The sequence below is a fragment of the Cetorhinus maximus genome, chromosome 1 (assembly GCF_964194155.1).
Source record: "Cetorhinus maximus chromosome 1, sCetMax3.hap1.1, whole genome shotgun sequence".
Classification (NCBI taxonomy): Eukaryota; Metazoa; Chordata; class Chondrichthyes; order Lamniformes; family Cetorhinidae; genus Cetorhinus; species Cetorhinus maximus.
Window position 1 is genome coordinate 20,466,201 of NC_135879.1, and position 23,506 is coordinate 20,489,706.

General features: G+C 42.4%; 1 protein-coding gene across 3 annotated transcripts in view; it reads left to right on the forward strand.

The window, feature by feature from the left end:
- Positions 1-23,506, forward strand: part of jade1 (jade family PHD finger 1) — a 120,380-nt gene that overhangs the window by 82,644 nt on the left and 14,230 nt on the right. For all 3 annotated transcript variants that reach the window (XM_078538559.1, XM_078538549.1, XM_078538569.1), the window contains 4 exons: positions 2,579-2,746; positions 5,422-5,538; positions 12,406-12,915; positions 21,647-21,764. In XM_078538559.1, the coding sequence (XP_078394685.1) occupies positions 2,579-2,746; positions 5,422-5,538; positions 12,406-12,915; positions 21,647-21,764 (913 nt within the window). The remainder of the gene's footprint in view (positions 1-2,578; positions 2,747-5,421; positions 5,539-12,405; positions 12,916-21,646; positions 21,765-23,506) is intronic.

The following is a 23,506-nucleotide window of genomic DNA, read 5'->3' on the forward strand; positions in this document are numbered from 1 at the left end:
GCATGGCATAGCTGAGAAGTAAGAACTGTTTTGATGAAAGGTCATCAGCCTGAAACGTTAGCTTTGTGTCTCTCTCCACAGATGCTGCCTGACCTGCTGAGTGTTAGCAACATTTTCGCTTTGTATTTCAGATTTCCTGCTTCCGTAGTATTTTGTTTTTGTGTTAAATATCATATGATTGATAACCTTCATAAGTCTCTTCCTTTTCCCTATAAGCTTTATAATATTTTTAATTGGCTGATTGATCCACTTCAGAAAAAGTTTATTTGATCTGTCTTTGTTGCCTATTTGTATCTAATTGTCCTGTCCGTCATTCCTAACGTTTTCGAAGAAGGTCTAATTTGTCCTCAGCAGATTAATTTTTGAATTGTGAGCTTCCCTTGTCCATTAGAAATTTCTGCCTTCATATCCTTGTAGTTTTCCCACCTGGGGCTGAATTCTCCGGTCGGCGAGCGGGGGAGGGGCCCTCTCACCGATGCGTAAAATGACGCGCGGTGATGTCGGGCGTGCGTCCCGACATCACTGCAGGTCATTTAGACTTACTCAGCCGCACGCCTGCCGAACTGTCAAAGGCCCATTAAGGCCACTTAAAACTTAATTGACTCAATTAAATTAACTGCCCGTCCAACCTTAAGGTTGGGGTGCAGGTGAAGAGCCCAGGCAGCCTTCGCATTTTTCGTGAAACCTCATCCACGGGCAGGATGAGGTTTCATGAAGTGTTTTAAAATCTAATAAAATTTGTTACATTAATTCTTTGACATGTCCCAGTTCATGTGACAATGTCACATGAGGGGACATGTTTTAAAAGTTTTTTTTCCCCTTTATTTAAATTTACACGTCAAACTAATCTCCTTGAGGCACCTCCATGCCTCAGGGAGATTTCTGTGCTCTTCCGCACGCATGCGTGAAACAGCGCAGGAAACGACTCAGGGAAACCCCCGCCCCCCACCGCCCGCACAGGGAGCGCTCAGGGCTTCCGGGCGAGTGTCACGCTGGGCGGGCCATAAATGGCAGCCCCATTCGGAGGTGTCGATCAGGTTCGCACCCGGCCCTGCACACCCCCCCCCCCCCACCCCACCAGATGGGTGGGGGGGCTGATTTTTCCCCTGGTGTTATTCACTAGGGTTTGGTTATCTTCCTGAACCATTTCCCAAATTAAATTAAACATTATTGCGCTATGGTTACTGTTCCCTTGCCGACCTGGCCCACTCACTGGAACCAAGGGGAGGATTTTCCCCCTGTTGGGTGGGCGGGCGGGCCCGGGAGCGGCTGTGCAACGGTCTGCCACCCGCGATCGGGCCCTGACCGCGATTTCACGCTGTCTGGCCATTAATCGCGTCTGGGCAGGTGGGGGGTTGCGGGGGGAGGAGGACGAGTGCAGAAGTCAGCGCAGGTGCACTCAATGAAAGCTCCCTGAAGGCACAGAGCTGCCCCAGGGAGCTGAAGATTTTTAACTTTACAAATCTGTCACATGAGCAGGGACGTGTTAAAAATGAGTAGTGAAGGTTTTTATTTTTCTTTAATCACTCTTTGAAACCTCATCCCGCCCGTGGATGAGGTTTCACAAAAAATTGCCAAGTCCAGCCATTGTACGGGCAGGAAAAATTAAATTAAATTAAATTTAATTAATTAATTAATTAATTAATTAATTAATTAATGGGCTTAACAGCCCTCTTAATTGTTGGTGGGCGCGCTGCCATCTCTCGCGTGCCCGCCGACCGAAATATCGCGCGATGATGTCAGGAGAGCTCGCCTGACGCTGTGGCACGCTATTTCACACTCGTGCGTGTCGGGGGCATGCTGAGGTGAAAATTCAGCCCCAAGTGTAGAACAGGGCCGTCTGTCTTGGCCTCTGTGGCACACTGAGCCAGGAAGCAGTTATCCATTTGAAGTCTTTACCATTTGGTATTCCCAACTTATGTGGGGATGTTTACCTTAAAGTTATTTTAGAATGTGACACAAGAGGCACTCTGTGTAACCTTTAACTGTAATCAGACACTGTGGAGTTTTACTGCTGAGCCGCAGAAACAGCATTGCTCACTTTTTCTCATGCTCTTTCACTGACAGTAGTACAAGGTATAATGTTTGTAATGAGGTTATATAAAATTGTGTGTTTGTTTACACATGTCTTTTGGACAAAACAAATTTGGAGGAACTGTTTTAAGAGCTGAATAATAATATGTTTATTTTATTTTGACGTTCTCAAAATAGATTGCTGAGAGTGATTAAGTGAGGGTCAGTAGATGCTGATCAGAACTGGGAGATGATCTGTTAACACAGTGTAACCTTCAGCTCAGGGAATTTGATGTTCTCCTGTGCTTCAGTATAAAGTAGTAGAAATGGACTAGGAAGTGGTTTATAGGCTTGTAAATGCATGCTAATTGCAGTCAGCAATTGATACACGTCCCCTGATGAGCTACATACACATAGAGCCAAGTTAATTAATTGCAGTGACTTGCATGTTTCATGCAATATATAGCTGATTTACTGCTGGTCACGTCCAATCATAGAGTTCTGAACTTTTGGCAGAATCTGTAATTTCCTGTGTATTGAGTACATCTTTGTGTATTTATTACAGGCTTGTTATGGAATTTTGAAGGTTCCAGAAGGCAGCTGGTTATGTCGGACTTGTGCACTTGGTGTCCAGCCCAAATGTTTGCTTTGCCCCAAGAAAGGTGGAGCGATGAAGCCTACCCGCAGTGGGACGAAGTGGGTTCACGTTAGTTGTGCTTTATGGATCCCTGAGGTAGGGCACAAGACATTTTATTACACTTATCGTTGTCCTTGTTGGATTCTATGGTAGATTGTCTCTTTTCTTCAGAAAAAGATGTGTGCTCTGATGATTAAATGAGTCTGTTTTAACTACTGTAAGTTACGGTTTTGATACAGAAATAAGGTGGTGACTTTTACAATGACCAAAGTTTTAAAAAGGTACTGAGTGTGTGGCAGAAGTAGTTCAGTAGTTTTTAATATTTGAAGACTTTTGGAATTCTACATTGACATGTGTTGCCGTGTTCACCGTTAAAATTTCCATTCGGCCCATTGCACTAAAATAACTTAAGAAAGGGCATTTTATTTTAATGGTATTGAACTAAATTTGAACTTAATTAAAAGTGTAATGGCCCTTCAATTGTTGGTTGTTCCAGAAATACAAATCACAGTGACAGCCTGAAAGGAAGTGAGTTGCTCCTGTTTCTTTGTGCCATTATGAACTCATAAATACCACCTAGCTCTTCTGGGTAACCTTACCCAATCCTTTGAGCCTGACTATAGAGTGTCATTGATAGAGCCTGGGAGTGTGTCTCTAAGATTTACCTGGAGAGATTCTGAAGAGGAAAAGGAGAGCAAAGCAAGAACAAGGACTTGTCAGCAAAGTTCGCTGAAAGCTAGCAATCCTCTGTTCCTCCTCCTTATGGTAAAATTCACCATAACTTTTCATTGAAACCTTTTGGCTAACACAGTGAAGCTTGTGACTATGTAGCATTAAGTTATTATAAGGTGTTTTGTTTGTAGGGCATGGTCCAATTAGATGGTTGCTACTGAGGTCATTCATGATTATTAGGACAGGTGAACTTGAAATTGTACAGAAACTTGAATCCATAGTTACTCTGCAAATTATCTGCCTTGCACATTTGAGTGGATTCTTGGTGGGTCAAGTACTGTTAGCAGTTTCTGGAGAAGGGGTAGTATTTGCAGCAGTGTCTAGTTAAAATGCCACACACATGGTATGTGCAGGAGTGATTTTGTTTAGCTCACAGCTATTTTATCTACTTCTGTGTTCTTTTATGCACCAGTCCCCAGGCAAGAGAATAGCAGGCGGCCTGTGCCCAGTTTCTGTACAGGGTGCTACTGGGTAACCACTTGAAGCATTCAAAAGGAGCCGGGCTAAGTCGCTGTCCTGTTTCCCTTCATTCTGTAAAGAAGCACCGAGCCTTCAGCCAGCATCTCTTGGACAGTGTGATGGAGATTGAAAGTTGGCTTTCTTTCTCCTCCACACTCTGATGCTGCAGTGGTACTTTGTATGTTCTCCTTGTCCCCTGTTAGTTCCAGCTTGCATTACAGCCTCTGTCATGCTTAGAGACAGGATTCAGGTCTGAGTGTTTGGAGGAACCACCTCCAGCCATTTTACAGTCAAGGAGGGTCCAAAATATAGAACTGGAGCCAGGTAGCCTGACTACATCTTGAAATTTTTTTTTTTTTTAGCGCTTACTGCTGCTTCCTTTTTTCAAATATGGTGTAAGTTTCTTTTTCTAAAATAAACATCTGCACATGTGCCAACACTCCCAATATTTGTAAATGCTTCCTTGTAGTTAAAAGATGAGCCTGAGTAGAAGCAAGTACTTACCTTTAAAATCATTAACCCGAAGAATGGTGGCTGCCATGGATTTGGTGATATGCTTAGTCTATTAATAATGTGTAATTCCAACTGGGCTACATTCAGAATTGTAGGCTGGAATCTTCCGTTCTAGAGTCTAAGTTCCGTGGTGGAAGTGGGAGTGATTTCCGCTGTGGGGCAGGGTTGGCTGACCATGCATGATCTTGCTCTGTTCAGCTCATTGAATATGCATTCGCCAGGAGCTCGCCGATTCTCACGACGGTGGCAGGCAGGAAGTTGCCGTCTCAGTCGTTACCTCATGGTGGGGGTCGAAGGTCCGGGCGCCATATTTAAAGGGAACCCGACAGCCTGCATTATCCCTTCCACCTTCGCCCGGCCACTGCTCCATCCTTCCCCGCTAACGCTTCCTTGGTCATCCTACAGGCAACTTGCACTGCCACCGCCCAGTCTCCAAAAAGGACAATGTAGCGGCAACTCACCGTTAATCATGGAAGAAGCCTACCTCACCAGGTGCAAGCCGCTTGCACACAGTCGTAAAAGTGAACGTTATAATTTCTCACTGGCAGGGCACTTAATTTGGAGGGGGAACTTAATTCTGGCGTGGTGGCCTCTTAATTAGCATGCATGATTTGCTAAAGCATGCAAAACGGCTTCCCGACATTGATCGTTGGGAAGTTCGACCTGCCTTTAAAGCCCGAGAACATAATTCCTAAAGTTCATCCCGCTGTTGGGAAACTGATTTTTGATCTCACAGCAAATTAGGTTTCCCTGCCCGCCAAGCTTCCTGCTGCTGGTGGGGCCGGAAGATTCCACCCCACCCAGGCCACAAACTGAAACCAAGTTAGACTTATTTTTTTTGCATTTTATCCTCTGGAGATGTGGCTCAGATTTGGAATTATTAATTAAATAAAATGCTTCCATTGTTTTGTTTTCCAATGAGACAATGCTGATGTTGAGATAAAGCCAGTGTGTCCTGCGCCTGTGAGCTCACTGCACTGCACTTGCAGTGACGCTTAACTGTGATGCTTTTTAAAAAAAAAATCAACCTGGTTTGGTTTACAAAACTTTTGCTTGCTTACTTTTAGGTTAGCATAGGCTGTCCAGAAAAGATGGAGCCTATAACAAAGGTCTCGCATGTTCCTGCCAGCAGATGGGCCTTAATGTGCAGCTTATGTACTGAGAAGACTGGAGCCTGCATACAGGTTTGGAGCAAGATCACGCAATTACTTCCTGGCGGTTTTTCTATTAATCGTGTCACGTCAAATAACTCCTGCATGTGAATTAATAGGGGATAATATCTCATTAAATGAGGAGAAAGCTATTTTGCATTGAGGCCTGACATAAATGGAAATAATTACGCTATGTGTGTTAGCTAATCTGGCTGTATTAATTACTGGAAAAGTAAAGGATTAGTTGACTAACATCCAGAATAAGTGTTTTTTAAGCATTTTAATAAACCGATTCACATTGTCCAGTTACTTCAGTTAAATTTTCTTCATATTGAAGAATTAGAAATGTTAGAATGAACATTGGCTTGTGCCATCTTGATATGTGCACCCAGGTAATGAGTGGTACAGGCCATCTTGTCATTGTCTATCACCCTTATATTTGAATTTGCAGCATTGGACAGTGACCAGGAGGGAAACTAGCCTAAACTAGAGTTCTGAAGCAGTGCCCATAATATACTCCTATTTAATTTGAGGTCGGCTATTTCTCTGGAAAATAAAGACTGGAATCTAGGACATTCCAGGACTGACCACATCACAGAGCTGTTGAAGAAGCCCAGAGCAAATACTTGTTTGAGGAGTGTTAGCGGTACTGTCAGTATCCAGTGGACAAAGTACAGACATTCATATTGATGTGTATAGCTCGCTGTATCTGCATATTGATCAGTACACTTCAATATATCTGCATAGAATGTACAGCACAGAAGCAGACCATTTGGCCCAATCGATCCATGTTTGGGTTTATGCTTCACTTGAGCCTCCACTCATCCTTCCTCATCTACCCCCAAGCCTAACCCTCTATTCCCTTCTCCCCCACATGCTTATCTAGTTTCTCCTTAAACACATCTATGCAATTTGTCTCAACCTCTCCCTGTGGTAGCAAGTTCCACTTTCTCACCACTCTCTCTAGGCAAAGACATTTCTTTGGAATTCCCTATTTAATTCCTTGGTCACAATCTTATATTGATGGCTTCTAGCTCTGCTCTTCCTCACAGCTAGCATCACTGTTTACTCTATGGGCTGCATCTTCTGTTTGGTGAGCGGGGTGGGGGGGCGGGGGGCCTGCTCGCCAATACGTAAAATGACACGGGGTGATGTTGGGCGTGCGTCCCGATGTCACCCTGCGTCATTTAGATTTTCAGTTCAGCAAATGCGCAGCCAAATCGGCTGCGCGCCCGCCAAACTGCCAAAGGCCGATTAAGGCCATTGAAAAAGTAATTACCATGATTAATGGACCTGCCCGTCCAACCTTAAGGTTGACGGGCAGGCTGGGAGCCCAGGCAGGTTTCTGAAGAAACATGAAACCTCAACCACGGGCCGGATGAGGTTTCATGAGGGTATTAAAATTTTTATAAAATGTTTAAATAAAAGAAATTGACATGTCCCAGCTCATGTGACAGTGGCACATAAGTGGACATGTCAGTAATTTTCTTTTCCCCCTTCTTTATTGAAACTTTCAAACCTGAGCTGACCTCCCTGAGGTAGCTCTTTGCCATAGGGAGATCTTGGCGCTCTTTCGCGCGTATGTGCGAAGGAGTGCACTCCCGGCTCAGGTAATCCCCCTGCCTGCACAGGGAACGCATAGCGCTTCCTGGCGGACGTCACGCTGGGCGGGCCTTAAATGGCCCACCTACGTAAAATGGCGGTGCGCCCCCGCACAACCCCCCCAACGGGGGGAAGGGAAAATCCTGCCCTATCAAAACCTTTCATAGCTCTAAAGACCTTCATTAGATCACCCCTGAGCCTTATCATCTCAGGAGAAATGTGATACAGCTTGTTCACCCTTTCCTGGTAGAGATAACCGTGCAGAGTTAGTATGTCTTTGTGAACTGCTTTGCATCCTTTCCAGTGTCTCTGTCTTTTGTTATGACATACCGATCAGAACTGCACACACCACTCTAGGTGTAGTCTAACCAAGGTTTGATATATTTTTAACATAACTTCTCTACCTTTCCATTCTGTTCTTCTAGAAATAAACCCGAATGCTTGCTTTGTCACGCCCTGATTGACCTGCATTGCAAAATTTAGTGACGTGTGTATTTATAGTCCCAGATCCCTCTGCTCCTTTACCCCATTTAGACTCTATTTTCCAAGTGGCCGCCTCCTTTTTCTTTTTAAAATGTAATATCTTGCACTCACCTTTTACTAATTAAATGCCCATTCTGCAAGTTTATTTGTATTTTCTTGTAATTTGTTGCAGTGTTCCACAGATATGACTATCCCTCCCAGTTTGCTGTTGTTTGCAAATTTAGACATTGTGTTTTTGATTCCAAATTTAATTTAAATTAATTAATTCCATTAATTTAAATTTGTGAGCAGCTGTGGGTCCCAGCATTGACCTTGTGGGGCTCCACTTCCCACCTCTGGCACTCGAGTAGCTACCTTTTACCTCTACTATCTGCTTTGTCTTGCGGGAAACTACCTATCCATTCTGCCACTTGTCCCCTGACTTCACAAGCACTGTCCTAATTCATTAGTCTATTATGTGGTATCTTATTGAAGGTCTTGGGGAAATATAGGCATATTACATCCTCTCTCTTATCCTTGTCTGCTCTCTCTCTCTTAACTCTCCAAAGAATTCAGTCAGCTTGATCATGCAAGCTTTTCACTTTTGAAATCCAAGTTGAATATTCACTATTGTACTTTGGTTTCTCAATGTTTTTCTACTTCCTCCTTTCGTAGGGACTCCATTATTTTTCCACAGGTCCTTCGTTCCCTGGATATGTTCGTCTCCCGTTTTAAATATAGGTATAGTGTTAGCTATTTGCCAGTCCTCTGGCACAACAGCTTTTTCTAACGAATTATGAAGTATATGCAAAAGTGCTTCTCTCAGAATGTATGTTTCCCGGGTTTTAATGTTTCCCATTGTTGCCCATTTTATTTTGCCAACTTCGATTCTCACCCCCTTAACATCACCACCTTTTTGATTTATTGAGATAAAAGCAAAAAACTGCAGATGCTGGAAATCCAAAACAAAAACAAAAATAAAAATACCTGGAAAAACTCAGCAGGTCTGACAGCATCTGCGGAGAGGAATACAGTTAATGTTTCGAGTCTGTACGACTCTTCAACAGAACTAAGGAAAAATAGGTGAAATATAAGCTGGTTTAAGGGGTGGGGGGGAACAAGTAGAGACTACTTTGTCCCACCCCACCCTTAAACCAGCTTATATTTCACCTCTCTTTTATTTTTCCTTAGTTCTGTTGAAGAGTCATACGGACTCGAAACGTTAACTGTGCTCCTCTCCGCAGATGCTGTCAGACCTGCTGAATTTTTCCAGGTATTTTTATTTTTGTTTTGGTTTCTGATTTATTGCTCTGGTCTTTGTCATGTTTATGTCCTTCTCAATTATTATCTTAAATTGTATTATAATATGATCACTATTGCCTAGATATTCCCCTACTTTTACTTCTCTTATCTGCTCTGGTTTGTACCCCATTCTAGATGCAGTAGCGAAACTGTTTTATAGCTGGGAATAGAGGATCAATAGATAAATCAGAAGGAGAGAACACAGGTCAAGGCCTTTTGATCAAGCTGCTCTCCTCCATTCTTCAGTAGAGTGCACTATGATTGGAGTCAGTTACTACTGTTCAGTCACATTTTAAGTCACTATCTTGTTTGGCCTTTTCCCATTAATAGAAATTGCGATTTATGACTTGTATTGTCACTACAGCTGTGTACACAAACAATCTTAATTAATATCCCAGCTCGTGGCCAAAGGTTAACTCGGTGCCCATTTTCCTGCAGGCTTGGTTTGCTAGTCCAGCAGCTAGAGGATGATAATGGTTCAGATTTGAAACTCTTAGAGTAATAAAATGCTCCCTTTGTTTTACTGATTTTGAGATAAAGCCAATGCATCCTGCCCCTGGGTATCTGTTGTTTGTAGGACAGAGTTGCCTTCTGAGCGCTTCCCAAAGGGGTTAGTAACATTTTCATATTGTTGTTAAAAACTTCGGTCTTCAAATATTTTATATTCCAAATACTCCCTGATAACATGATTATTTACTTAAAAATGCTTTGATTTAGTTTAGAAATATTATTAACCTGGCTACATATGCATAGGTCAGTGCTGAAAACAAAGTTTAAGTCTGGTGACTTAATGCACATTGTTGAATGACGATGTAATAACTCTGCACAAGCCTTTTTTGAAGAGCGCCTTAAAATTTAAATGGAGTGATGAAAGTTTATTCTGTCTGCTTTAAGGGTTCTTTGCAAAGTGAGTTTGGGAAGTCTTGGGACAGTTCCTAGTAGATATAGACCAACAGCACAGGAATTTCCCCGCCTTCAACATGAGCTGACAATCACTGAGAAAGACCACAGGTGGAAAATTGCAGCAGCTGGAAAACATTTCACACTGGTGCAGTGGTAGATTGTTTTGAGGTTTGAGCGGAGGCATTATGGGGCAGATTAGAGAGAACTTTCATCTGCATCTGGCTCTTATCACCTGAGAGCGCTTGATGCTGACACCAGTTACCTTAAATGGAAAGAGATCTAATCTCTATCATTCACATTCTTCATGCTACTGTAAAAAGATGTAGAGAGCTACATTTAAATCTTCTGATGTTGAGTAAAGAATATTAAGTAATCGCAGCATTTTTGGGTGGCTGTTAGTTTATCTTGTGATTAGCTGAACTGGGAAAATCAGGAAGCTTCCCGATCATTGGTGTTGGCTATTCCCGGCTGGTATGGCATTAGGCAGTGCAATTGGCTTCAGTAGCTCTTGGCTAGGGAGGAGTAAATCAGACGGCTCCTGCTTCTTAGCGTTCATTGCACAATGCTTGCTGGAGTGCAGATGTATGGGCAGCAGTGAAGACAGGATCAGAATTCGGCTTCTCTGTACTGGCCCCGCCCCCACCACAATTGAAAAGCCTGTCAGCATTCATTGCCGAGCCTTACAGGGGTAGCATGGCTACTTGGAGAAGGCATTGCTGGACTGTCATTGCAGTCTCATCCCATGCTTGTGGAAGCGTACCATGTGAAAGAGTCAACATTATCAAAAGAAAAGGGGAGTGGAGAGAACTGGTGGCGGCGGAAGGGATGATGGTCAAAATACTCTTAAAGGAAGTAACAAATGTTTTACTCCTGTTTGGATGACAAAAAAAAATCATGTTTGGAGCTGGTGGGAGGAAGGTGGAATTAGTTAAGCAGTGGTTTAGTCAAGACGTAAAACACAGGTCTGCACACCACTTCTGCTGTAGAAGAATTACTGACAAATGATTACACCTCCCATCGCAGTGATATTTTGAAAGTGAAAATTGAAGGACGGAGCATTGAAGTATAAAAAATAGGGGTAGACTGCTCAAAGTAAATTGGTCAACATATGTAGCAGTTTCAGCATGCATAGTAGTCTGAGAGTATGAGTAAGTTTGCCAGTCCTGTTTGGTGATGAGGGGTACAGGAAAGGAATGAAGAAAGGGAGAATGAAAGAATCACACAGTACAGAGGGAGGCCATTCAGCCCATTGTGCCTGTGTGAGCTTTTTGATAGCGCTTTCTAACTTGTCCAATTCCCCATTTCCCCCCCCCCCCCCCACCATTGTGTGTTTATCCATTAAGAAAGTTACCTTTGTACCCCCTGCCACCATCCTTTCAGGCCTAGCCTTCTGTCTATTTTTTTCTCCTTTGCTTTTGCCAATTAATCTTAAATCTGTGATTTCCAGTTACTGACCCACCTGCCAGTTGGAACAGTTTCTCTTTATTTGCTCAATCAAGACCCTTCATTATTTTGGCCATCTCTGTTAAATCTCCCTTTTAACCACTTCTTTTCGAAGGAGAATCATCCCAACTTCTCCAGTCTGACAGATCACCTGTCCTGCCATCCTTATGTGTTTTAATTAACTACTTAATTATTTTATTAAATTATTTATTTTCTTTTATGTATTTTATTAGTCTAACCACAAATTCCTGTACTATTTTAAACCTTAGGAATAGAACAGACCTTAAACGCTCACCAGATACTCACCAAACAGTTAGCTTCTTCCCCTGTGGTAGAGCAAGAACTAGTTCCTGCAGGGTGAAAAAGTTAGGTAAAGCAAAGGAGCACCTCTTTTCTCCCCCTCCCCTTACCGAGCTCCCTCAACTCACCAAACTCCCAGCACTCCATTGAGGTTGCACTCCAGTGCCTTGGCCTGTTGCAGTAGTGCACCTTGTAGATGGTACACACTAGTGCCGTTGTGTGCAGGTGGTGGAGAAAGTGAATACTTAAGGTGGGGTGTCGATTAAGCAGGCTGCTTTGTCCTGGATGGAGTCGAGCTTCTTGATTGTTGTTGGAGCTACACTCATCCAGGCCTGACTTGTGGCTTGTAGATGATGGACAGGCTTTGGGGAGTCAGGAGGTGGGGATCTCAGAAGGAGGCCGAGATGGTTCATCCACCTAGCACTTCTCACTGACGATGGTTGCAAATGCTTCAGCCTTGTCTTTGCATTGACATGCTGGGCTCCCTTATTGTTGGGGTTGGTTTTGGAGTCTCTACCTCCAGTTAGTTGTTGAACTGTCCACCACCATTCATGACTGGATCTCCCAGGACTGCCGAGCTTTGATATGATTTGTTTAGGTGCTAATTAAAATGGACAAAATGATTGCTTTCAGCAATTGGCATGAGTGTTTCAGAGGCCAGGAAAAGACTGATTATTTTTCCCCATTAAAAGTTGGTGGACTTTTGTTTTCACTTCCATAATGGCAGGTAATAGCTAATAAGTTATGAATGAGTTTCTATTGGGGTTTACTGGGCTTTTCCTTGTAAGTAGAAGGTCAATATTTCAAAGCAACAAGTGCTGTAGTAATCTCCAGCAGAAATATACCTTCTCCTATTGTAAGTGGACTTTTTTTTTAATATGTTTGTAGTGTTCAGTGAAAAACTGCCGAACAGCCTTCCACGTGACTTGTGCATTTGATCGCAATTTGGAAATGAAAACCATCCTCGCAGAAAACGATGAAGTGAAGTTTAAGTCCTACTGCCCGAAGCACAGCAGCAAGGAACCCGATGAGGGCAACAAAAGCTATTCCACCGTGGAGGTGCAGGAGAAACCCGCCATTGTGGAAAGTGCCCTGGACAGCATGGACCCGAGCCAGGAGGAGGCTCAGAGGATCAGCCTCCGCAAACAAAAACTCCAACAACTGGAGGACGAATTTTACAACTTTGTCAGCATCTCCGAGGTGTCCCAGCATTTGAAGTTGGCCGAGGAACTTGTGGATTATGTTTATCAGTACTGGAAAGGGAAAAGGAAGAGCAATTTCAACAAGCCTCTCTTCACTCCCAAAAAGGATGAGGAGGATAACCTGGCAAAGCAGGAACAAGATGTCCTCTTCAGACGGCTGCAGCTTTTCACACACCTCCGGCAGGACCTAGAGAGGGTGAGTGCTGTTGCTTGGAGCTGCAATTCTGCAATTTAATATCATTCATGCTGTAAATTTCCACTCTCTTTTTTCCCGTAGGAAAAATATTGTAATTCTGAATGTTTTTTAAATTTAAATGTTTTTATTGAGCTGATTTTATTCAATATGTCTTTTAAAAAAAAAAAAAAATTCTCCGATTGCAAAATCTCCTCCATCTGGATGGTGCATGTCTTCATGACCGCTACATCTGTGATCCTGTCCCAACACTGAGACTGGCTACTGTTAGAAGAGAGGTGGTAGGTGGTTCATTTTCCCCTCTCGCTCAAGGTGATACAAATTACTGCAGTGGTGTTAATAATTCACCTAGTGATCCACCTAAGAACTGCCGACATTCATCTTAATATAAATGGTTGGATGCTGAGAAATGTAGAGGCACAGAGCGACCTGGGAGCACATGTCCACAGAACGCTGAAGATAGCGGGATAGGTAGGCAAGGTGGTCAAGAAGGCATATGGAATACTGGCCTTTGTTAGCTGAGGCATAGAATATGAAAGCTGGGAGATTATGCTGGAATTTCAAAAGCACTAGTTAGGTAACAGCTAGAGTACTGCCGTAGTACTACTGTTCACCACACTATGGGAAAGATGTGATTGCACTAGAGAGGGTACAGGGGAGATTTATGAGGAATGGTGAATTTTAATTATGAAGAAAGATTGGATAGGCTAGGGTTGTTTCCTTTGGAACGGAGGAGGATAAGGGGGAGACCCAATTGCAGTGTATGAAATTATGAAGGGTCAAGTAGAGTGGATAGGAAGACCCAATAGCCTTGGTCGAAGGGCACATAACCGGGGTTTTGGGGGGGGCGGTGGTTTGGTGGTGGGGGGAAGGGGCATGAATATAAGGTAAGGAGTCGGAGGTTCAGAGGGGTTCAAGGGGAAAGCTTTACAGTCAAAATGTGGTGGGATAACATTTACCAAGTTCAGTCCCCGGATATGCGCTTGACATGTTGTAACCTACAAGGTTAAGGACCAAGAGCTGGAAAGTGGGATTGTGCTAGACAGCTAATTGTGGGCCGGCATAGAAACGATGGATCGAATGGCCTCCTTCCATGCTGTAGATTTTTATGTTTCTATTAATTAATCAGTCGAGCACAGTGCAAGAATGTTTACAGACTTTGCGTTGTAATGCGTCATTTTGCCCTTGACCAAGAGTAAATTCTACTGTAGCAAGCAGAAAAAAAGCCTCAAACCCCCTGTTCTCATTTTAATTTTATAGATTTGACTGCAAGACAAGGTAAAGTTGTTGTTGCTCTGAAGCCAGTTTATTTTTGCCACAGTGTCATTATAAACCCGTTTGGGTTCTGGTTTTTTGTTATGTCTGATGATAACCATTTCTGCAGATTTGAGTCTTGCTACCAGCTGGCAAAGTGCTGTGGTCAGATATGTAGCAAGAGTTGTCATCACCTTGCCTTACTTGAATGTGATGTCCTACTCCAAGCAGCATTAACTCATTTCTATCAAGTTGTCCGAGCAGAACTATGTAATTCCTATTGAAAAGCAAAAGAAACTCCTGGGTGAGAAAGTGTTGAGCTCACACTTTTTAAATTCAATTACGGGATGTGGCCGTCGCTGGTTTACTTGTGCTGCAAGCACAGCTTGCATCAGCTGAACTGAGGGCACCATGGTGTAGTTGGGAGGGGGTGTAAAGAGCCTGCAAACTGCACACTCTCCTTGCTGTAGGAGGACATGGGAAGAAAAATGTTCATGCGAGTTCTTGTTTATGTAGATGGTAGAAGGGTTAGAAACTTAATGGTGGAAGGATTGTACCCTTCAAGATTAGCTGTGGCATCTGTGCCACACCAAGGGCCAACTAATGACACATGCAGGGCATTATTCATTATTGACATGCGGGTGTTCGGGCAAGTTCTGCTTTTGTATTTTCATCACTCATCCTTTGCCTTGTTTGAAGTTGAGAGCTGGGAGGACTGGTCATGTACCCATCACTTGCCCCCACATAGCTGCCTATGTTCCTTAACAGACGTTCTGGCAGTGCCTAAGCCTGGGTCTTACGTATTGTCCTTCTCCTGGCTGAAAGTTATTGCAGCCTCCACTCAGAACTTCCCTGCATGGCTTAACCCAGGTTGAGGAACTGAACAAAGTGGATTCAAAATAGCATCCGTCACTGCTCTATATCACTAGCATTCAGTCTTGCCATGCGCAAGGAATGTCCTGGATTTTATGAAGTACTGATTTGTGTGGGACTTTCATGAAGATAAATGGCATGAGAATCACAAATATGGCATCTTCTGGCATATTTGTTTTGTCACAAGAGTTGTATCTTTTATAGCTTTGCAAAGAGCTGTAAATTCATCAAGCCATTTGTTCTGTTTTCTTGAAAATTACATGCAAGGAAAATCTAGCTCTCCTTTTTTTGTTCTTTTCCCTCTTTGAGAGGTTTTGGTTATTAGCTTGCCAAGTTAGGTTAACAAAAAGGATGTTACAGTGTAAAGTGTTTTCATTAAAATTGGCTTTGATTGTACTTTACTTAAAATGGCACATTTCTGTTTTCTAAGAATGTCTGTCACCAGCAAAGATGTTTCCTTGGAACAAAACTGAAGCTAATTCACTGTAGAAAAATAAAATAGGAACTATGAACAGAAAAATGTACCATTTGTGCACTGAAGCAATACTTAAACCAGCAACTTAAGCAAAAAGGGAGTATTTTAATCTGGAATTAGATGCACCCTTCACTTCCCCAGCAGATTAAATAAAGAGATTGAGTTTTCACTTGGGTAGGTTTTTTTGTTGAGAATTCTCTAATGGGCATAATCCATAAATGGGCATAATGGAAAATGAAGACATGCATTGGTGTAAAAGTAGCCATATTTTAGATATCTGCCAAAAGAGCCTAAAATAAAAAGGGGCATCAAATATGGAGGATGGCCACCATCTTTATTGTGTATAGGTACAGCCTCTAGCCTTGAATCCCTGTGGAATTCTCCTCATCTACAGCTGTAACTTTGGTGGGGGATTGGTAGAATCCCTGGAAAGATGGCAAAAATTCCCCTTTGTGCTGCTTCTGTGGGCCTGGGGAATCTGTAAATCTCCCATTTAGGAACCCTTATGGAAGTTCCAGCCATCGATCTCTGAACCCTACAACTCAGCAAATCTCAAGCTCCATTCCAGCTCCCTGCTGAAATGAGCTGGCTCAGCAACACTCCTGGATTAAAGAAGGGGAAACCAATCAGGATTCCTATTTCTAGCTGCTATCTCATAGCCCCTGCTGGAAATAAATGTTTATCTGTAATGAGCCAGCACAGAATTTGGCTTGGTTGCGATGTGCTCTGCTACAGTATTCACTGGCCAGGGTCATGCATGAATAATTGCCACTTGGACCAAGAATTGGAAGTTGTCTGTTGCCGTTGGAAATTTTCCTCTGCAAGGAGTCAACTGATGCACAGCTAGATTGATGTATGTTTTTGCTAGTAATATTTGTGAAGAAACAGCCAACAAGAACAACTACAGCTGCTCCTTTTGATTCTACAGGAAGAATTGGAGCAAATCTTCTCCAGGATGAAGAAGAAAGCTTGATTAGTGATTGTTCAGGTTACAGCCTTTATTTAATGTGGCGAATACCACAAAAAGCTTACTTTAAGCTTTGTGTGTTTCTCTATCATTCATGTTTAGAGGCACTCGGAGAATTCAGACGCTGTTCCTCCCTCAATCAATATATTAGCTAATCTGCGGCTGTTTGTGGGATCTTGTGTGCAGTGTTAGCTGCATCACTTGTCTACATAGAAATAGGAGTAGGCCATTCAACCTTTGAGCCTATTCTACTGTTCTGTGAGATCATGGCTGACTTACCCCATTTACCTGCCTTTGCCCCATATCCTTTGGTACCTTTTGGCTAACAAAAAAAAAATAATCTCAGTTCAAATCTAACATCAATTGCCATTTGCAGAAGAGAATCCCAAGCTTCTACCACACTTTTGTGTGCAGGATTGTTTCCTAATTTCACTCCTGAAAGGTCTGGCTCCAGTTTTTTTGACTATGCCCCGCTAGTCCTAGACACCCTACTAGGGAAAATAGTTTCTCACAATCTACCCTATCTGTTCCCTTTCATATCTGGAAAACTGCGATCAAATCGCCACTTAATCTTTTACATTCCTGGGAAAATTATGCTAGTTTGTGCAATTTCTTCTCGTACTACACTCCCTCCAAGGCCAATATATTTATGCAAGCTACCACTTCATGGTAACACTGGAGGTCTGTACACAATTCCTGCTGAAGTGCTAGAGTCTTAAACCATTAAAACTATTCCTTAATTCTACCCATTAAAGTCTCCACTGCCTGCTTATCTCTCCTTATATCCTCTCTTTCATTCGTAATCATTGGGGTTACTCATCCCCTTCTAGGATTTTCCCTATCTTGCCTGCACATAACAATAGTGACTGCACCTTAAAGAGTAATTTGTTAGTTGTTGAAATATTTTGGGATGTCCTGGGGATGTAATAAGGCACTGCACCAATGTAAGTTCTATTTTTCCTAAATGTTCAGTCCAATAAACCAAACACCTGAGTGATATTTTGGTTCATATAATTTGCATAATTCTTCTTCTCTGGGTTGCTTAGCTTGGGCCTCCTAGTTTCCACCTGAAAGTCAGAGAAAGAACCATTGACCTGAAGCTCTAGGATTGATTTGACACTGGCAATTTCACAGGCTTCTCAACATTAGTAGTTTATTCATCACAAGAAGGGGTTGGGGACGGAGAGAAGCAAGTCGGGGATATATTATCAATGACTGACTAACTGGAAATAAATTGGACTAGTGACAACTGCAAACAAAGATATGGGGATAACCTAAAAGTTTGAACTGTAGGTCCTCAGTGTGCTTTCCCATTTCAAATATCTAGGAAGTTTACTTAATCTGAATAAGCCCTTCAATTTCACCCAATTACTGTTCAGCCAGCGCTACTATATGTGCATGAATTTATTTAGATTTTTGTGTGTATGGATGTGTATAAGTATTTCATATCTTTATTTATAATCATTCATATATATATATACATATATATATATATCTTTATATACATCTATTTCTTTATATTTCTTAAATTTATTTATTAATGTATCTGTCTCAGGGTTTGCAAGATGTTCATGTGCACATTTCTTGTGGTTTATGGTATATGAACCACGGCTTGGTGTCTTCTACGAAAACCTGAAATACTTTCCAGTCTTGGATAACCCGTTTTGCTCTTGTGGTTTCGGTTTACATGATCGGCTTGAAGTGTGCTATATCCCTTAATACACGTTGAACTATTTTTTGTATCCTGGTGGCTTCAGCTGTCAATTATCTCTGTTATAGTTTTGTTCTGTCAACTTCCTCATTGGAGTTTAGCGGCTGGAAGCTATTTTGCACTAATCTGCTAATCCAGCAGTACGGCTGCTAATCCTGTGCAGAATGAGAGGAGATTTTGTTCCCTGCGTGGGCCTGTTTTGTGAAGTCACTCTGAGCATTCAGAGTTTGGGAGATTAGCAGGGAGTTTGCACAGAGTCATCCACTACACTATTTTTTTTATTAACTCATGTCATTTTTGTTAGCTGTTTCATCATCAAAATATCCTTTTCAATGCATCACGGAAAAGATTAGAATGCTTTCCGAGTAACTGCTTTACATGTAGCACAATGTTATAAAGCGCTTTAATTGTGTACATTTTTGCTGTGCAATAAACACACAATGAGGGCTAGTCATTTCTCTGGTAACTAAGGCCACTCTAACAGCTAGATGTTTGTTGTGCATACTTTCTCCAGTCTTTTGCAGACGATTCCTATCGAGCCCACTATTGTCCCCTGTCTGTGCTGTGAATGTGTTCTCATGCCACCGTCAGTTACTGATTTTTAAAATGATCCAAGAAATGTTGCTGACACTACAGACAGTCTTCTTGTGTATTTTCACATAACCAGAAATAGCTGCAGCACAGTTCGCAGCGGTCTATTTTTAACCTGTGGCATAAATATAGAATTATGACCAGTGAAAGATGAATTACAAAAAATTAGATCCATGATCAAATCCATGAGTTTACATGGTGAGAGAGTGGGATTAGATTGCGACTCTGACCTTGCTGTTTCTCATCAATCTTGTATCATTCACACTTTTCAAGTGTTAAGTTGCACATTTAACTTGCAATAATCATCCAATGTGTAGGTATATACCTTGTGTGGGAGATGAGAGTGATGGTGAAGGATTGGTTTTGGGGAGGGATGAGGTGATGCTGGGATAAATAGGTGGTATCTATCTCATGAAACTATGCAGCTTTAGGGAATCATATTGCATTAGATGGGTGGCATTCTTTATATGGTGCATTATCTCAAGCCCGGTGATTAATCATTCAGATTATATTACTCGTGACTAAAGCTTTGTGATTTTGAAAGTGCACGTTCTATGTTTCTCTCACTGCATGTTCTCCTGTTTCTGCCTTTGTGCTCTCACCATCCCAACTATGTACTCTGTACAATCCATCCAGATTACAATTTGCTATTTCCTCAGTGAATTGACTGAATTAGCCACTCATTCACCAAGCTGATTACTAGGGTATAATTGGAATAAGGTGCTCACTAGTGTGGGCTGTTGCTATGCTTACCTCCACATATATGCAAATTCTGGAAGATAAAGGATTTGTTCTGCCAGATCATAATTGTTTCCTATATATCATTGTATTAACTTAATTTACTTGTTATTGCTTTTTAATGCTGATTTTAATCATATCAAAATAAATCTTAAATCCAGGTAGGATTTCACAGTCAATTCCATTTAGGTGGATTACACAGTTTAATGAAAAGTTTTCAGCTCAGAATATCGGAATTGAAATGTAATTAATTTTCATCTGCACCCATGGTATTAATTTGTGTTAATGCTCTGAGTTTGTTAAGCGAATATTTCATTTTTTTTCTCAAATTGCCCATTTTAGCATGTTTAGAAGTCACCGTCTACAGGGTTGATTGCAATTAAGTTCACTATTTCAACCTTGTCTCTTAACGGCAGGAAGTTAAAAATGACAGCATCAGACCTTTAGATTTCTGAAATCATCCATTTCACAATGAAGTGTACAAAGAAGCTATGTAACTGAAATACTTCACGACAAAAATCTTATTCAGTGAATACAGTGAACATGGGGTTGTGACTGTAACTGGGTGTGAGGGATATGCTCCATTGTAACAGTTGGCACCAATATTGGGGAACGAGCTGTAGATATCTGCCAATCAGAGCACTGCCCCATATTCTTTTCTAAGCTGTACCTGAGATCAGTTGTGTCTCTACTATTTCCTTATGACTTTACTTTCCTTTCAATCTGTTGGCTTTTACTTCTGTGCAGTATTGAATGTACAGTATTTATAACATTGTACTGTAATAAAATCTAATAAAAGTGGGTGTATTCTTTTATATAGTACACATTGTGTGGTTAATCTTATTTTCTGATTTTACTAATAGTCTCTTTGACACCACCTTTTACACTATAGTTGATACAGTACTCTAGTAGTGCCTGTCATCTTTTAACGCATTCTTCTCTCTCCTATGCTTTGCCCCTCCGGTTGTTGTCTGTACTTGATGTGTGGATGGATAGCTCCTTATGATTAGATATAACGCACACTCTTGTGTTGAAGTAATATTTAAGTGGTATTGCAGTCAGGAAGGCTTGTCTTGTTCTGGAGGTGGGGGTGGTGGGGGGCGGAATAGTGAGCAGTTGTCTGGCACCATTCTCTGCAGTTGTGTGCAGTTGTGTTTCCACCACTCTTACTCTGAACAATCGATCGCATCTACTGGCTGGTCTTCAGGTAATTGTACCAGTAAATACTTGTTGGGTCTGTTAAATCTATATGAAACACACTTGCCTCAATTTTTTTTTTCTCTCAGTAAAACTGAGGTACTAGCTCAAATAATTAACCAGATCTCCTGTGGTAAGTTGAATAGAGACAGGGGCGATATACCATGCAATACACACTAAATTATTCTTCTGCCAAGGCATTAAGACCACAAGGTTTAATTGCTGTAAATAAACACAACCATTTTTGAGGGAAGTTTGGCTCCAACACAAAGTAACTGTGCCTGTTTTGCTTTTTTTTTCAATGCTTTTCAAAGTTTGAAGTCTGAAGTGTGATGGGCACATTCAAGGCTTTTACAGACTAAATTGGCTTGCTGTCACAGTCTACTGAGCAACAGTGGTAGGCTGCCTACAAGCATTTTAAACTGAGACACTTGTTGAAATGAGGATGGGGATGGGGGGTTGTTGGTGAGGGGTGGGGGCGCGGGGTCTGGGTGGTGGGAGGGACACATGGCATTTTGTGGCCATGGTGAATCCTAAATAGTTTCGGTAAAAGTTAAAAGGAACTGCGAATGCTGGGAATCTGAAATAAAAACAGGAACGGTTGTGATCAAGCCAAAACGTTAACCTATCTTTCTCTTTCAGATGCTGAACTGAGCTGCTGTGCATTCCAGCAATTTCTGTTTTTACTTTAGATAGATCTAGTGCTAAGTTATGGGTGACTTTTTTTTTTGTTTTTTGTTTTTTTTGAAGAAGGTCATGCAGGTAAGTTTTGTCCTTTTTTTTTCCCCCTATCAGGAAAGCAGCATCTACAATAAGATGTTGAAGCTCTGGTACTTTTGAGTGCCTTTAAGGTGTAGAGTGTTTGCTCGTGTGTAAGCTAAACTGTTTCTAAAGTCTGGTGTAACAGGCTGTGATATTTCTTCACTAGGTTCGAAACCTCACTTACATGGTGACACGGAGAGAGAAGATTAAGAGATCGATCTGTCGAGTCCAAGAGCAAATATTCCACCACCAGATGAAACTCCTCGAAGAAGAGCGCGTTTCTGGTAAGTGCGAGTAGAAGCACAGTTGAATCGTTCGTTTCCCCCCTTCACCTTTCTCCCCCTCCCAAAAAAAAAACTAATCCTTAAATGTGTAAGCACGGATGGTTTTTCTTAAGATTACCTAGACGTCCCCGGTGGTGGGACCCGCCCCAGGGGATGCGGCGGCTCAGACAAAAATCCATTGACTTTCAACGGGACCGGACCATCCCGGTGGCGGGGTGGGGCGGGAAAGCCCCCGTCCAATGTTTCGAAGGTGGCAGTAGCGTCACGCAATGCAAATTGTAGGGTTTTATTTGCTCGATAGCCAATCCAGGAATAGAGAAGCCAGTAGATAATGTTGTCATTGTTCCTTTGCCTCATGTTTTTAAATACCAAATGGGCGTGTAGGGTTTATTGTGTGGTAAGCAGAAAGCCAATCCCCGCAGGCATAATTGGCGTGATTTGCCCTCTCAGGGAAAAAAAAACCCTGCTTTTTGCTGATGGATGTTCACTCCATGCTCTGGTGACGAGTTATTGCTCCTCAATCAGCTCCACGTTGCATGCGGCAAGAATACCGGGATGCTGCTGTTAATCTTCTCTCCCCCCCCCGCCCCCCCAGCGGTGGTGTACAACACTGCATGCCACAGACTTTTACGTGTGCATGATCAGGGATAAGATAAGTTGAGAATGTTGTGTCATCTGGTAACTAATATGGGATGGTGACTGTATCTACTAAATGGAGTGGGATAACGATATTTAGAGATTTACAAAGCCAGATGTAAGCTGGGATCGGCCATACAATACTAGATGTGTGTGTGTGTGTGTGTGTATGGGGCGGGGGGGGAATGGGGGGAGGTGGTGGAGTTATAACATTCGAACTCTCGGACGGTAGACTCGGGCACAGCCTTTGGCAGGGTGGGTGCATCTCATTTAAATGGGGATGGCGAGCTGCTCAGCCCCAGATGGGTGGCCATAGGCAGTTCGCTGCGTTTGGCCTGGCGCTGTATTGGACGGCTTGGTGGTGGCCCGGCTGGCAGTGAGGCATTTTTTTTTGGGGTTGGGGAGATGTTCAGGTGGGCTTTGGGCTGGTGGTGGGGGAGGGAGCCTAGGGTAGCTGTGGCCCAAACTATATTTATTGGGGCCCTTGGGAACCCTACGAAATTTGTGATTTTTTTTAACTCACCTCAGGGAGTTTCCATTTCTCCATTTGACAGCTTCTACTGAGCAGAGTGTCTAGGCGGGCGCTCCAACAAGTCGGCTGCAAAACGTCCCCAGGTTCTCAACTACATAATATGACCCTAATTTTTATAAATTCATAAGGTTTCTACCTGAGATTCCCAGACGCCTCAGGTGCCCTGCATTAAGATAACCACAGGACAGTAGAGCAATAAGCATTGATTTAAATTCATGTACCACTTAGTTTTAGCCTAGTGGATGGAGTTTAAAAAAAAAACCTTCTTAGCCCCACTTTTATCCTTACTGAGCTCTTAATGCGTGGACAAGAAAATCTCACCTTTGAGAGTGTAAGATTGGCCCTGCCTCACCCTTCAATTTTCATTTTCTGTGGCTGGAGTGAGCTGCGTTGTCATGGTTGAAGGGTTGAAGGAGGATAAGAACATGCTGAACCAGCATATTAAATTTCCCTCTGTGCTCGCTTCTAATACTACTGCTCCAAGTTTATAAATGTATTCAGTGCCACTTCCTGGTGCCATTTCAAACGCTGATACCAGCAGCTCACTATAAATACAAAATACACTGCTTACTTT